The sequence below is a fragment of the Protopterus annectens genome, chromosome 13.part0 (assembly GCF_019279795.1).
Source record: "Protopterus annectens isolate FY-2018-M chromosome 13.part0, PAN1.0, whole genome shotgun sequence".
Classification (NCBI taxonomy): Eukaryota; Metazoa; Chordata; order Ceratodontiformes; family Protopteridae; genus Protopterus; species Protopterus annectens.
Genome location: NC_056747.1, coordinates 668,211,292 through 668,227,807, shown reverse-complemented (window position 1 = coordinate 668,227,807; position 16,516 = coordinate 668,211,292). Strand labels below are relative to the sequence as shown.

At 44.0% G+C, this 16,516-nt stretch overlaps 1 protein-coding gene across 1 annotated transcript in view; it reads left to right on the top strand.

Moving 5' to 3' along the window:
* Positions 1-16,516, top strand: part of PRPF8 (pre-mRNA processing factor 8) — a 2,252,227-nt gene that overhangs the window by 1,739,868 nt on the left and 495,843 nt on the right. The window contains exon 33 of the mRNA XM_044054875.1: positions 8,565-8,678. Coding sequence (XP_043910810.1) covers positions 8,565-8,678 — 114 coding nt within the window. The remainder of the gene's footprint in view (positions 1-8,564; positions 8,679-16,516) is intronic.

The window sequence follows — 16,516 nt, the reverse complement described above, 5'->3', positions numbered from 1 at the left end:
GATCCCGGGGTGAATTTCCCATCTCTCATCAAGGTTCCTTTTGAAGAGGGCCAAGGAGGCACTCTGCTTGACCTGTATGGGCAGTCTATTCCAGAGTATAGGGAGTCTCTGGGTCAGGAACCTATCCCCTCCAGCATGTTTTGTTCATTGTGATGACAAGGTTTAGATCCCTGGAGCGTGTGGCTCTGAGGGATTGGGAAAAGAAATATTAGCTGTACAGAATGCTCTGACAGCCTTCAAGGACCACATTCTTCCAGGACAATTAATGGTAAAGGCTGACAACACCACTGTTAAGTGGTACATAAACAAGCAGGGGGGTATCCATTCTTACCCCTTCTGCAGACTAGCCATGGCTGTGTGGAACACAGCCTTGAGCTACCAAGTGCATCTACAGGCTCAATTACTGCCAGGAAAACTAAATACACTGGCAGACGAAATAAGCAGAAATGAAATGGACCCACATGAGTGGAAACTGGAACCAAAGGCTTTCAGCATGTTGATAAACAAATGGGGAGCCCAGATATAGACCTGTTTGCCTCCCCCCAGAACTACCAATTGGACAAATTCTGCACAAGGACTCCCCACAAACAAGCTTGGAAAGTAGATGCTCTGTCCTTCAGCTGGAAAAATCAGTTTATGCCTTTCCTCCTCTGCCTCTCCTCTCCAAAGTACTACTAAAGATCAAACTGGACAAACCAAGGATGATACTGATTGCACCAGACTGGCCACGCCAACACTGGGTACCCCCGCTTGCGCAGTGCGTCACTGCTAGCCCCATGGCACCTGCCTCAGACCCCTACCCTGCTGTCTCAGCAGGAGAGCCAGATTCTGCACCCCCAGCTTCAAACCCTGAACCTGGCAGCCTTGCTAATTACCTAATCTCTCCTTTACCATCCCTCAGTAAACAAGTGTTGGATGTCATTTTGGAAGCAAGGAGGCCTAGTACTAGAAAATCTTATGCTGAAAAATGGAAGATTCTGTGCCTGGAACCAAACTCAAGGGATGGTCACAGCAGCGCCCATTTTACCTCAGATTCTTCAATACTTAAGTGAGATGCTTCCCAAGGGCCTTTCCTTTTCCTCCATCAAAATTCATGCCTCAGCCATTTCAGCTCATTACAACACAGAACCCACCCCTCTTTTCTCACCCATTGCTTAAGCAGTTCCTCAGAGGGGCCAAAAACATAAGACCAAACAGGAGAGCCCCAACTCCAGCCTGGGACCTTAAACTTTGTAATGGAAAAACTCACTCTTCCTCCTTTTGAGCCAGCTGCAAGTGCAGAGTTAAAATTCCTTTCTTGGAAAACAGCTTTCCTTTTGGCAATCACTTCAGCAAGAAGGGTATCTGAATTAGAGGCCCTTATGGCAGTGGAGTCTTTCATCATCTTTCATGCGGACAGGGTGTCCCTCAGGACCAATCCCTCCTTCATGCCCAAGGTGGTATCCAATGTGGTTCTTATCAATCCATTCATTTGCCAACCTTCTTTTCTAATCCACAGAACAAAGGGGAATGGATACTGCACTCCTTAGATGTGCACAGACAACTTAGATTTTACTTGGACAGGACTAAACCTCAAAGGAAATCTGAACAACTGCTGGTGGCATTTGCTGCAGGGGCAGAGGGGAAGGCTATTTCAAAGCAAACCATTTCAAAATGGATAGGCCATTGCATTCATTTCTGCTATAAGCACCATGGAAAAACTATCCCACAGGGGATTAGACCCCATTCAACCAGGGCTGCATCTACCTCTACAGCCTTTCTCAGAGGTGTCCCTACCAGAGACATTTTAGAAGCTGCTACCTGGAGTTATGTACATACTTTCACCAGGCATTATTATTTGCCAATTTTCTCTAAATCCAGAGCTGGCATTGCCACTGTAGTCTTGTAGGGCCTTATAGCTGGTCTTAATGCTGTCTAAATTCCTCCTCCCATCCTTAGCTTTGGGAATCTACCCAAATGTGATGACTGCAGCAGTGAAACACGAAGAACATACAGTTGTGTACACTTAACATAAATGTAGATGTTAGAGTGTATTCACTGTTGCAGTCCTGGTTACCCTCTCTCCAGCTCCCTGACTTCTTTTTGCTATACCTCTACTTTCCTTTGCTATGCTTCAAAGCTTTTTGGTGTATTTGCTTTTTTGTTGAGGTATAACGTTTTGTGTGTGTGTGTGTGTGTGTGTGTGTGTGTGTATATATATATATTTTATTTTATATATATATCTATAATTATATATATATATATATAGGACAGAGCATCTACTTTCCAAGCTTGTTTGTGGGGAGTCCTTGTGCAGAATTTGTCCAATTGGTAGTTCTGGGGGGAGGCAAACAGGTCTATATCTGGGGCTCCCCATTTGTTTATCAACATGCTGAAAGCCTTTGGTTCCAGTTTCCACTCATATAGATATATAGATAGATAGATATATAGATAGATATAGAGATCTGTATATGTAGATTATATATATATATATATATATATATATAGATATATATAAATATATATATAGATATATATGTATATAGATATATATGTATATATATAGATATAGATATGTATATAGATATATATGTATATAGATATATATGTATATATATGTATATATATATATATATATATATATATATATATATATATGTTTTTTTTTTCTTTTTTAATGCTTCCCATTAGGGGGGCACCTGACATCTGGGGCAAGAAAAACTGATGTAATGGCATCGGCTGCATGCTTTATACCCCTGACTATCTGACGTCACGGAAGATGAGACAGCAGCCGACGCAGGACAAAATGACTTTGATTATCAGGCCGACTGAGGGCTACTGCACGCAGATAACCCAAATGTGATGACTGCAACAGTGAATACACTCGAACATCTACATTTATGGTAAGTGTACACAAGTGTACTTTCCTCACCCCTCGTTCCTGTTGCACCAGATTCATAGTTTTCTCCATAGCCATCCTTTCATGAGGTCCAGGCTTCCCCTTTCCAAACCCAGATTATTTTGCAGCCCATTCCTTGATTTGGTAAGCCTGCTTCCATGGCTTCCTCAAGGTCTGTGGAATTCCAGGAATATCTAAGAATGATTTGGACCAAAATGTATAAACCTTTCTGAAGGCCCATATGGATTTGGGGATCATTTCCTCTTCCTTTGTCCAGAGGGTCCCCCTCCTTCGGCCACAACATTTGTTCCTCCTTTGGCCCATGGTGTGCTGGTGACTTTTTGTCCTGCAAAAAAACAATATCTGTGTAATAGTCATTGTCCTTGATTTACTGGACTCTTATTTTTCTCAGAGCTGAGTACAACCTGGAGCCATAGAGCCAGAGCTGAGGGCCCAGGGTCGGGTTCAACTCTGAGATTATTGGATCTGTCCTTATCCCTGGGTGCTTTGGCTCTGGATAGTACGCCTCTGGTCTCGACATCAGACCTGGACGAGTCGGTGGCCAGTACAGGAGTCTTTCCTAGACTTGCAGACTAAAAACAACCCCTCTCCAGCAGTCTGCCTTTGGTGTTCAACATTATAGAAAGTATCCTCTCATATGCTGAGACTGAGATTATTTGAACTGATGTCAGATCATTACCAGAGCCTGTGCAAAAGGGCGCACCTAGGTTCACCGAGGAGTCTCACTGAGGATCCCAATGTTTATTAAGGGGAAGGGTCCCCAGCATTTCCCTCTGATGAAACCTCCTTTGTTGACTATCTTGAATTGATGTGACAGTGAGTTGGATGGACTTCCAAATCCCCTTCTCCAGTTTTTTCTTGAATCATTTGGTGCAAGCCCATCCACGTCTTATGTAGTGCTCCCTTCAGATGCCTTCGTCCACCTGGTTTTGCGAAGGGCTTGGCAGGAACTTGACATGGAGTCCATTGCCTGTAACCTGACAAGGTGTTGGTTCCTCCTAAGGATAGGTCATTTTACAGCAAGGATTCTGCAGTCAATGCCATTGCCTTGCTGCAGCCATGAAAAAAGGAGATCTCTGCTTAGAACACAGTCTATCCTCCTAATAGGGCATTACGGGTCTAGACAGATTTGAAAAGCACTGTTTTACAGCAGTCTAGTCTGTCCTGCATGTGCTGAATTATGTGGCACATTTGACTAGACTTCAAATAACTACAGTCTTTTAAGTCAGTGGTATCGTAACGGTTTCTGGAGGCCCATAAGAATATGAAGGCTCAGCTGTACACCATGTTTCTGATTTGCAGTGTATTCATAAGGCTGATTTCCAGTACAGTCAATGGTACAGCTTGTACAGTAGACACTGACGTTGAGGAGTGCTTTAAGACATTTTTCCATAATGCCTATTTTTGATAGATCAACCTTATTTGGAGCCAAGGTTAAGGAAACTTTGACCAGGAGAGGCGTGAACAAGAAGGGAAGACTTTTGTGTACAGTGGGAATTCATTTCTCTATTCCTTCAAGGATTTTCTGGAGGAACCAAAGAGGAGGAGAAGAAACAGTTCTGAAAATCACAATAGTTCTGTCAGGGCACTTAGGGCAAAGGTGCCCCCCTCCTGGGACAGAGGGGGAAACACTAATGGACACTCGCCACAGGGAAGGGGCAGTCTACAGAATCAAAGCTTCAGAGATGCCTTTTCTGATAGGTCTTTCCAGCACTCCTAACAGACTGCTGCACTTCTGAGGCTTTTGGGGGGGTGGCAGGTGGAGCTTTGCTCTTGGCTGTCCACCAAAAGCTTGGGAGGCCATCACTTCTGATACTTCCATGTTGAGAGTATCTTCCAGAGGCTTTTCCATTCCAATTTTTGCCAAGTCTGAAACGATCACTGCGCAACATTCCAAGCCATCAGTGAAGAGGTAACAGCAGTAGAGATCCACAAGCTTTTCTTGGAGCAAGTCACCCTGTAGGTCTTATTGAACCAAAGAGGATCCGCTGTCTATTCAAGATCCCTTTTGGTGCTAAAGAAAAACAAAGATCTCAGCAAGTTTAATCTCTACATAAAACAGACCACTTTTCATATGGTGGCAGAGCAGTCCATGCTATTACTGCTGAGGATGGACGATTGTGTTGCACTTGGTAAAACTCAGGAATGCTTAGTATCACATTAAGAAAGCCACACAATCCTAAAGGTTCCTACACTACCAGTTTCAAGTGCTGCCCCTTGGCCTCACCACAACTCCGTGGTTGTTCACTAAATACATGGCAGTGATGGCAGCTTGGCTCCAGCTGCATGGATTCCAGGATTTTCCATGACTGGGACAGCTGGCTTCTTACAGCAACTTCAAGTGCCTTGTTTGAGTGAAGGACTTTTTGCTCTAACTGTGCCTATCCTTAGGCATCACTGTCAGCTTTGAGGCACCACCAACCAAATTGCCAGATCACCACTTCCGGTACTGATTTATTTTCAGGCCAGCTGGGTACTGTCTGTTTAGAAGCCACCCGCTTTTTTTTTTCTCTTACTTGGTCTAATGGCCACTGTTGTCACCTTAGTTCTTTTGGCCAAATTCTTCGTGAGAGTTCTGTAGTAGTCCTTTGCAACTTACCCAATGATCTTTCTTGTGAGGATCATTTCCTCTTTTGTCAAGAGAGCTGTTGGCAGCACATATTCTTGTGCCAAACGTCCAGTCAAGGCTTTTTAAGTCACTCCCATGGCCAATGTAGCCACAGATGTTTCCCTTGGGGAGGGGGTAGGGGCTTTTCTAATGGAGGATTGCCCCGGGTAACTGTTCCATCTGTACATCAGTATATTGTAAATGAGAACAGTCAGAGCATTGCATTCCTTTCAAGACTGACTCCCTAAAGGTGTGCTAGTGATCCAAACCAAGAACATGTCTGGATTGATATATAAACAAGGGGCGAACCCAGTATTACCCTCAGTGTTGAGAGGCTGCGAGAACTTAGCAATGGGAGATGTCCTTTCCACATCTTCTGATAGCAGTGAATATACTAGGGAAGTCCAGCATTCGGGCAAACAGTTGCAGCAGGATCATACTGATGCCTCACAATTAGTCTCTCAGTGTGTCAGTGGTGGCTTGGATTTTCAGCAATTGGGGACAACTTTGCTGCGACTTCTTTGCAACACCTTTCAGTGCCAAATGTGACAACTTCTTTGCTCTGCACCCCCCCCCCCCCCCCAAATGGGACTGTCACAGAGAGATACTCTGCTGCAGTCTTGGTTCCAGGGTCTCTTGTAAACTTAAACTCTCAGATCCCCCTCAGCACCCTTGGTAATCAAATTATTGCAGAAAGCTGCTCGTTGGAGAGAGATGATCCTCATTCACCCCTTCTGGCCCAGATAAGTTTGGTTCCCCTTCCAGTGACATCATCTGAAACAACGTTCTTGATCCAAATCTGATATCCCATCTGTTGGATCAGCCTCACCAGACTCTGAAATCCCTCAAGTTGACTGCTTAGTTCCTCCAATTTCAGTGATGGCCAGAGCTTCCAAGATTTCTAAGAAAATTGTACATATTCTTTCCTCTTCTCAGAAGTCCTCTACTAAAAAGTGTATAGTATCAGGTGGCGAAGATTTACTATTTGGGTTGTTTCTAAGGGGCTGTACCCATCTCAACCCCTTTAGATGCTGTTTCAGACATTTTAGAACTTTTAGCCGATTCCATTCATTTCTAGCTATTCCACCATTAAAGTTCAGTTGACGGCCATATCCAAACTTTTGTGCTAGTCAACTTCTGAATGACTGAGATTTTCCAAAGCCTTTCTGAAGGGCATCTTTTTATTCAGGCTTCCATTGCTGGATTTCATTTCTCTGTTGAGATTTGCTACTTTTGATTAGGATCCCCATTGAACCCACTGCAACTGTTGACATAAAGCTTCTCTCAAGGAAGACCTGCTTTCTGGATGCAGTAACCTCAGCCAGGAGAATTTCAGAACTGTGGGCTTTGTCCACTGTACCCAGTACCTTTTTTTAATACAAAGATTGTTTCCTTGTGCACAAACCCTTCCTTTCTTCCTGCAGTGGCATCGGAGTCTAATTTGAATTTGTCAGTTCAGTTAATAGTTTTCTTTCCCAATTTCATTAACAAAGGAGAGTACATACTTCATTGTTTAGATCTCTGTCGCCAGCTGAGATTTTATTTGAGTAGAACCAAACACATCAGAAAGCCAGATCAGTTGTTTGTGTCCTTTAGAAACTTTTTCAGAAAAGAGACCCTGTCCAGTTAGCTTTCCAACTATATCTCATATATTTTATTCCATGAAAGGTCATTCTTTACTTTTCAAGCCTGGGGCTCATTCTCCTTAACAGTGCTTCCTTGGATGAGTTTTGTGAAATGGCTGTGTGTGGTCTGTCGTATATTTTTGCCTTCCATTATAAACTAGACATTCAATACAGGTCCAGATTTTCTTTTGTCCCCACCATTTTGTGGAATGTTCTCTGCTAGTGTCACCCAGCTGCCAAACTGGGGACTCTATCCCACTGATTGAGAAAGATGGTAAAGACAACTTTGGGTGCAGAAGTTATGTTCCTTAATGCTAGATCCATGTGGTCTTCTGTCCATTTCAACCACCTCTTCTTCCTTCCCCCAACCAAATTGTTGTTGTTGGATCTGGTTCCTGGCAGACCTTGGGGAGTGGCCAAGAGTCTTTTATGAGACAGTTTTGTCCATTCCTGGTTACTATAGGGGGATTCTTTTGGTATAAATCTGTTATAAGGCAGACTGCATCTGAGGAGACTTGTGAATGCAGAGCATTATGGGAGAGGAGATGGTGCTTCAGAGCTAAAGATTTTAAGAGGCCTGGTTTGGATCTATTGAATCTGATCAACATCACAGGTTGAGATAGATAGTAGAAGATAAGGATCTGTCAAGTACATAAATTATTTTCCCGATTGTTTTAAACTTCATTTTTCCAAATAAAAAGAGATGCAAGTGTGAAGACTGAGTGGTTCTGATGTACAGCTATAACCAGAAATATTTTTGTTTTAAGGAGAAAAATGTATGACAAAATAGTGCTAATCGCATAAAAAGATAAGATTGACTAAAATTACCATTGTTATACTTTTAGTTGTACCTTATCTGACTACAGTAAGGTGTCTTACTTGTAATTAGGCTGGTATGACAAACCTGTAAGCTGTGGAAATCTGTGTGTGTGGAAGATTCTCTCTCTTGTACATCTTGCCTCTTAGCTGACACCATCTTGAAAGCTTTGGCAGTGCTGAATTGCTGTTTATCTGCATCAGTGTTTTACATGGATTGCTATATTATTTGGAGAACAATTAACTTAAAAATGATTGTCAGAGTCTGCGTTAAGAATTTTCACATTTCATCTCACAGCTTCTGAACCAGCAGTTCACACTGTCTGTTTGCAAGCTTCCATTTAATTCCCATTTTTGTGGGAGTAAGAATTGAGGAGGGCTTCCCATTTTTCTGGCAATTGTTGCAGTGTCTGTTTTTTTAGGTAACAGGACAGGGATAGGGATGAGAAGTAATCGGCCATGGCCTACATGCTGAATGACCTATTTGGGAAAATAAAGCTGAGTATACTTAGTTTACTCGTTTGTGGTGTGCCCTTCAGTCAGTTATTGATGGTTATTTGGTGGACAGGTCTTTGTTGAACTTATTGTCTGATGTACAGTGCTTGTCTTGTTATAGTTGGCAAAGTGGAAGACTGCTGAAGAAGTGGCTGCTTTGATTAGGTCCCTACCAGTGGAAGAACAGCCTAAACAGATCATTGTTACAAGGAAGGGAATGCTGGACCCTCTGGAGGTAAGTTTGAGTTGTAGGTGTTGTATAATGTTAGTTTCCCGAGAACAATTTTGCCTTTAGTGGACTTGGTGGCATCTGAGCTTATGTAAAAGCAAAGATGTTAATCATTTCACTGGTGTTTAGAACTTGTAGTACTTGAGTTTCTGCAACATTAGCCTATTACTGTGGTCTGCCATACATCAGGTTTTACAGGTTACTGCAGCATTTGGAGTACTAATTATTTCCCCAGTGAATGGTTCACTGGTGTGGTGATTGTTTTCCTTTCAACATAGGAACAATACGTGCAAGAGATCACCAAGGGCCATAATGTGCCTAGCCCATATGCACCTTTAAGTAGATGTTGTTTGTCTTTCGGCTTTTCCCAGTAAGGGGTCGCCACAGCGGAACTCCGGTCCACTAATTATTGGCAGTAGATTTTTACGAAACGCCGAGGTGCCGGCTCGATGCCCAACCTTCCACAAAGGCACGCCCATTTACGCATGCACGTCTTTCGAATGCTACCCAACTGCGAGGAGGACATGCAGACTCCACACAGAAGGCACTCCCAAGCCCAGCCGAGAATCGAACGGGAGAACCTCTTGCTGTGAGGGTAACAACGAACCTCTGGCTCCAGCGAGTTTTGTTTTTGTTGATGCAGATTTAGGTCCCTAGTGCAGGTGTTTGTAGAGCCACTTCTTTTTTCAAAGCAAGAGAAGGTCTAACAGGATTGGGCTTTCGTAGCTCAAAAAGCAAGACACAGGTCACCTTGGAGCAGCCTGTAGGTTACTTGAGTATGTGAGCTGTGTAATTTGTCCTGAAAGTTGAAAGATTTAAGTTGTTTAATTTTCTTGGTAAGGTTTCTTTGGGACCTTTCTATTTGGGCAATATTTTTGATTTCTACGTACCAAAGGATGCATTGTTTTAATGATGGCTCTGATAAGGAAAGAGTACAATGATAGGATGATTTGTTTGGATCTTGAGTAAATTCCCTTGGAATTAACTGGGCCATACAAAAGAACTTGCTGACTATGCGATAAACATAATCAAATGAGGGAGGGAATTGTCCACATTACTACCTTTGTCTGTTATGACTCCCTTTTTAATGAGAAGTACCATTTAAAACGTGAGGAATAGTTTTTTTTTTTAAATTCTACTGTGCTGCACTTTTTTGCATTTACATTGAGACCATTTTTAGTACACCAGGTATTTGCATACTCCAACCCTTGCTGGAGCTCTGTAGTATCAGAGTGTGCAGATAACAGGGGCACCTTGCAGTTATTAGCAAACTGTCAATCACACCTCTGGGATATTGAACTGGATGGCTGCAAAGTAAATGCCAAACAATAGAGGTCTCAGCACTGATCCCTGTGGTACCTTGCTAGTTACAGTTTTAGGTTCAGTGAGAGTACCAGTAACGTTCATAACCTGGGATCTGTCTGAGAGCCAAATTGAAATCCAGTGGATAACATAGGAGTTCACAAATCTGGTCTTATTTTTTAGCGGTACCAGCATGATGGGATGGTGTCAAATGTCTTGGTCATATTAAGAAAAGCAGATATCTCAACACCTTGTTATAAAGGCAGACATATGGTCGGCCATCTTCAGTTCTTTCTTGACATGTGGTGTGATGCATTTAGACATTTGTTTAGACCATCTGGCCAGGCCATAAATGGAAAAATGCATACAAGTACCTCTTAGGCAATTGAGTTTTACTATTTCTGATAGACAGATTTGCTGTTTGTAGTATCTCTGTGTTTAGAATTTGGTTATTCATTTGTCTGTTCAGGACCAGATGTTTCCTTTCCAAACAGAAATCTGGGGATGCCAGCTGAGCAGAGCAAGTGTGCGTGAAAGACAAATTCATTTCAAAGATGGGCATGACAAGTGTGTATATTTTTAGGCCTTGACCACAGTGTTACTGCTTTTTAACATCTATAAAGACTAGAAACCAAGCCAGAAGGGATGCAGTCCTAGCTTTTAAATCAATTAGTGGTATTTATATCCCTCTTCGGTGGCGTAACAGATGGCAGTGGTTGTCTGGATGTGTCTCCTCATGGATGTCTACGCGGTAGACCTAAGTGGTCAAAATGCATTGGTGAGGTAGTGCTTGTACAATCCCTGGACCTAGTATCTAAGGAACATCCTACCCCTGACAATGCCCCATTGGGGCTGTCATATTGGATGACTCAGTTACGTCTTTCCAGACCAAACAAGTGGAGGCTACTAATGCTATCAGTAGAAAGGCAGCTACCGATACAGCAGAAGACGAGGGGACTCCTAATAGTGGATAATGGTAACCATGTGGCAGACAGAAGAAATTCCCACACTGTCAAAAACATGGACTTCAGGCAAACATTAGAGAAGGCAGTCGAAATACGGTATTCAAGCCATGTGGTTTATTTCCAGTTGCAGAGAATTTATTATGAAACCACTCAAAATGTTGTACAATAACTGTTTCACCTCCAACATTATGCCCTCCATCTGGAAGCATGCATACATCAAACTCTTCCTATAAAACTCCCAAACCCTGATCCACCTCAAACTTTTTTCCCATCTTTACCCATCATTGGCAAAATGTTTAAATAAGTAAATAGAATTTTGTCCAAATGTGTAACTACCTCCATACTTGCAGAATTCGCATGACCAGACATCATGGCTTGTGAGCCATCCGAAGCACTCCCACACTGCTGTTTACATGCTCACAGATATGATATTCTCTTTAAACTTTAACAAAAGAAACCTAACGAGTTCCTTCATTTACTTTCCAGAAACCTTCAATCTTGCTGGCCACCACCTCCTCCTTACCCAATTTCCAGTGCTGGATTAGCAACCAAGCCTTCTAGTGGTTTAAAAGCTTCCTGTTTGATAGATATTTCAATGTCAAAATTGCTAATTCCTTATCGGACTCTGCCATACTACACTCAAGTGTACTGCAATGCTCAGTCCTTTCACCCTGCATTTTTCCCTTTTCGTCAGCATTGTTTTACAAACCTTCTACACTTACTGGTTCTCCTTTATGCCAATGATGTGGGTGATGTATACATGTTCCTTTGATTACTGTTGCAATATTAATCTATGGGAAGTATTCTCTCAAGGATACTGTACATCTGATTAGCATATCAAAGCTTGCACACCTTCCTCTCATGCTGGCATGTCAAATGTATGTCCAAAGCTCCAGAACAATATGTTGTACATAAGGGTCATACTTATGCAGAAAAGCCCAGAATGTTCTTACCATCAACCCAAAGAGTGAATGTCCCTCCATGTCACTGTTGCAGTATTCATAACATTAGGGATCCCCTGCTATGGGTGGCCCAATGTTTTGCCAGTATCACAAAGCCTTAGGTTGCTTTAAAGGTACACTCTGTACATCATACATGTGCTTCTCATGTAGTGTTAGGGCATAAAGGTGACATCCGGACATAACATCCTCAGAACAACTTTGCCACCACTCCAAACGCCATCTCTCCATCATCGGTCTGAATGCCTACATTTTGTTGGTGTTTTCGCCGAGCCTTTGTAAATAAGTGCCCTGCTGGGGTTCCTTTTAACTTGTTTTCCTCTGTTGCTTATGGGGTTTCATGTCATCCAAGAAGGATAAATGCCAGTGTGGAAGACAGATTCCCCATAAAGACCATCACGAACAGTGTCTGTTTTGCCTTGGCGCCTCACATGATCATGCATCCTGTTCCATCTGTCAGGGCTTTGTTCCTAAAACTCTGCGCTGTTGATTTTCTTTGGAGCTTTATCTTGAGAATCAGTGGTTTAAGCTTCTCACAAAAGACACAATGGAGAAACCTCTTGCTCCAAGGGACAGCGGTCTATGAAGAAGGCCAAGAAGCCTAGGCCGGAATCTTCTACTGTTCAGCGTCCGCTGGACGTCTCTCCTGAGGTGAATGAATGCCCAAAGGTTTGCCTGGCTTTAATATTGGATTCCTCTGCCAACCGGGTTGGATGCCGGCAGGGATCTGACCTTAAGCATATCCGAGGAGGCATTGCAGATGTCCACTCCGGGCGCTCAGGGGAAACCATGGCTGATCCATCTCCAAGGGGCCTAAGGGGGGTTCCTCAGATATTAGTCAGAGAAGTTGTACCTACTACAATCATTGAATGTTGTCCTGAGTCATAGCTTTCTAAATTCTATAAGGCAGGTGTCCCATTAAAGAAAAAGCAAAAAACTAAGTACATTTCTACTGTTCCTAAGGACCCTCAAAGTGAGTGGCAGTCTTCCATGCAGAGTTTGTTTAGTGCTTTAATAGTATTGAAACCTCTTAAGAGAGTTCCTGCCCCCCCAGGTCTTCTACTTCCTCTAAAAGACCCAGGGAACACAATTCTCCTGAGGAAGAGCTGAATTCTGATGAGGAATCCCTTGCTTACTCTTCTCAGATTCCATCTCCCTTGGATTATGGCTCTGAGGAAGAGGAGTCTACTAGTCCTGATGCACCCTTTGAAGAGATTTATTTTGGGGACACCATTTCTAGGATGATGGAGTTCTTTAAATGGGATTGTGCTCAGGTTTCTGCTGGACAAAAAAGGTACTACGAGTTGTTGCAAATGGATTCTCCAAAACCTTCTGCTGATGTCCTTATATTCCCATGTTGCAGTTTTCAAAACCTTTGGGTTATCCTGTGCTTAGCTACCCGAACGTCCAGGCCAGTATACAAAGCTTTAGTCATTGCAAGGTGCGTGGGCCATAAAAGCGATGTCTGCATGTACCTTTCCCCAAAACTTCTGTGACGCCGGTCGAATGCCAGCTCTTCCTGCCGTCTATGCCATCGGATCTTCGCATTCAAGGTAAGTACCACGTTAGGGCCATTTTCTATTTTTGGTCACTGCATGCCTGCTTAGGTTCATGTCATCCAGGAAAGAAAAGTGCAGGTGCGGACATCAGATCCCCCATAAGGAATACCCATGACCTTTGCCTTCCTGTCTAGGGCCTAACCGCAACCATAAAGCCTGCACGATTTGTCAGGCATTCATTCCTAAGACTCTTTGCAGCTGTCTGCAAGGCCAAAACATCTATTTAGAAAGCCAGCATCTTAAACATCTGGCTCTGGTGATGGAAGGGCCATCCGGTCAGATTGTTGAGCCACTAAAAAAGGCCAAAGTTTCCAGGCCTGAACCTACTGCTGCACCTCCTCCATCCGACATTCCCCCTGTGGCTGACGTTCGCCTGGAGGAACATACGGAACCAGACGAGTTTAGGTATAGCAGGTATCGTTCGGGAGGCCGCAGAACCTAGGGCTGAAAGCACGTCCGTGGAAGTTTTGCAGACATCGGGTGCCGACAAGGTGGTGCTGCGGTAGCATTGTCGCCTCACAGTAAGACGTCCCATTTGACTCTCAGCGAGAGCGTCTTCTGTGTGGAGACATGGTTGAATGGGAGTACCTACATTGAAGGTTGTGCGTCAGGGCTGGCATCTCTGCACATAAAAATCTTCTGCCAATCATTAGCGGACCGGAGTTCCGCTGTGTCGACCCCTAACCGGGAAAAGCCGAAAGACACAACAACATCACTTTTTAGAATACTGCGGTGGTGGTGCTGCGGTAACATTGTCGCCTCACAGTAAGACGTTGTCCTGTTGAATTCTCAGCTCGAGCGTCTTCTGTGTGGAGACATGCGTGAATGGGCGTACCTTCGTTGAAGGTTGTGCGTCAGAGCTGGCAACTCGGCACGTAAAAATCTACTGCCATCATTAGTGGACTGGAGTTCCGCTGTGGTGACCCCTAACCGGGAAAAGCCAAAAGACACAACAAAAGGGTGCCGACAACGAGGGGGAACCTCCACTCATAATGGACATCCTGACAGGTCCTTCCACTGCTTTAGAACAGCCTGAACTTAGGCCCTACTACTCCTTCCTTAAAAAGGAAACAAAAAAACAAAACGTGTTACCTTTTCTTCAGAAAGCCTGCCTGATTTGTAAGCTTTCTCTCAAAGCTTATTTAATGTCTTCATGGCCCTTAGGCCTTCTGTGCCTGCTTCCCATCCGGCTGCCCCTCCTGTTATCAGTCCTAGGCCTCAGACTGAAGATCCTCATTCTCTTGAAGCTGAGGACTCTTCAGATTCCTCTTCAGAAGACTCTTTCCTATGCCTCTCAGATGCCTTGCCCCCATTTGGTATGCCTCCCTCGAGGAAGTCTCTGCTGAGGCAGACTCCCCAGGAGAGGACCTCACCTTTGGTGAAACCATCTCTAAAATGAGAGTGGGCTGAAATGTCCGAGGTTCAAAAGATGCATTATGAAATCTTAAAAATGGACACCCCTTCACCTTCTTCCATCCTTCCAGTCTTACAAGCCTTTTTGTGGACACCTTCAATGCAGCCTGTCAAAACCCTGATTCCCAACCACCAGCCTCTAGAAGGCCTGACAGGTTTTGTAAGGTCCTGGAAGGAGCCAGATTTCTGATTAAATGCCCTGTTGCAGACCCTGGCACTGTTTTTGTCTCTGCAGACAAACATTCCAGATTACTTCTCTCCACGTCTGTCCTTTCCACTGATAAGGACAGCAAGACCATGGGAACGGATTGGCAAAAATGTATACACCTCTGCCACTCTGGCTTTTAGGCCAGCCAGCTACTGGACACGCATATCAAAGTATGCCCTGGCCCTTTTGACCCAGGTTTCTAAACTTTTGGCTGATCTGTCAGACTCGCCTTCTAAGGCCCAAATTTCTAGCCTCATCTCCTTGTCCTCTCATGTGACAAGGCCTCAATAAGATGCAGCTGTGATGCTACAGAGGCCTCGGCCAGATCTGCAGCTTCTGCCTCACTGCTTAGAAGGTATTCTTGGCTGAGACTCCAACTTGTACCTGGTGATATCAGGGCTAAACTTCTGGATGCACCCCTGGACAATTCTGCCCTTTTTGGGGAGAAAATGGCAGAGCTTTTCCAAATGCTTCAGCAAAAGGGGAAGGAATTGCAAGACTTAAAACATTTGTTTGTCTCTCCAGTCCCTAAATTCCATAGGAATTATCCCACTAAGACAGTTTATTAAAAAACATTCTGCTCCTACCTCTCATTCTAGGAGCAGAAAGAACTCCAAGAAGCAGCAGCCTCCTTCCAGGACTGCTCAGACTCCAGTTCAGAAACCTCAGTTTCAGGACAGGGCAGGTAGTCGGTGACTACCTGCTTTCCCCTTCACCCCCCCCGGATTCCATTCCCGTATCCCAAAGACTATCTCACTGTCTCCCCATCTGGCAAAGTAGTACCTCAGACAAGTAGGTCTTATCTGTTGGAGAAAAAGGTTACTTCATGACTTGGGTCATTCCTCCTTCCTTAAGAGGCATCCCACAACCACTGAAGGACAAGCTTCCCCTTTTCCAGACAGTCTTACTCTCTTCCCCCTGCTAATGCCTCAGGCATTTCTGGGCACTTGGACATCAAAGATACATATCTGCATATCCCCATAAGCCCCAACTCCAGGAAGTATTTAACATTTTCTGTGGGTTCCTCACATTTTCAGTTCTCTGCCTTGCCCTTTAGACTATCTACGGCTGCAAGGGTATTCATCAAGTATCTGGCTCCAGTGGTAGCCTACTGCAGGGTCCAAGGAATTCAGATTTTTCCATACCTGGATGACCTACTGGTCCAGGCAGGTTGCTCCACTTCCCTACAAATCCATCTCCAAAAAGTCATCTCGGTCCTGCAGTTCCTGGGTTCAACATCAGTTTCCCTAAGTCTAAACTAAGCCCCTCCCAGGACCAAGTTTTCCTGGGGTGCAGAATAAGAATAAATGTTATGAGAGCATTCCTCCCACCCCACAAGGTGGAAAGTCTGAAATAACACCTGCTGTCCATCCTCTACACCACTGCTATGACAGCAAGACAGTATCTCAGACTCCTAGGACATAATTGCTTCCAATGC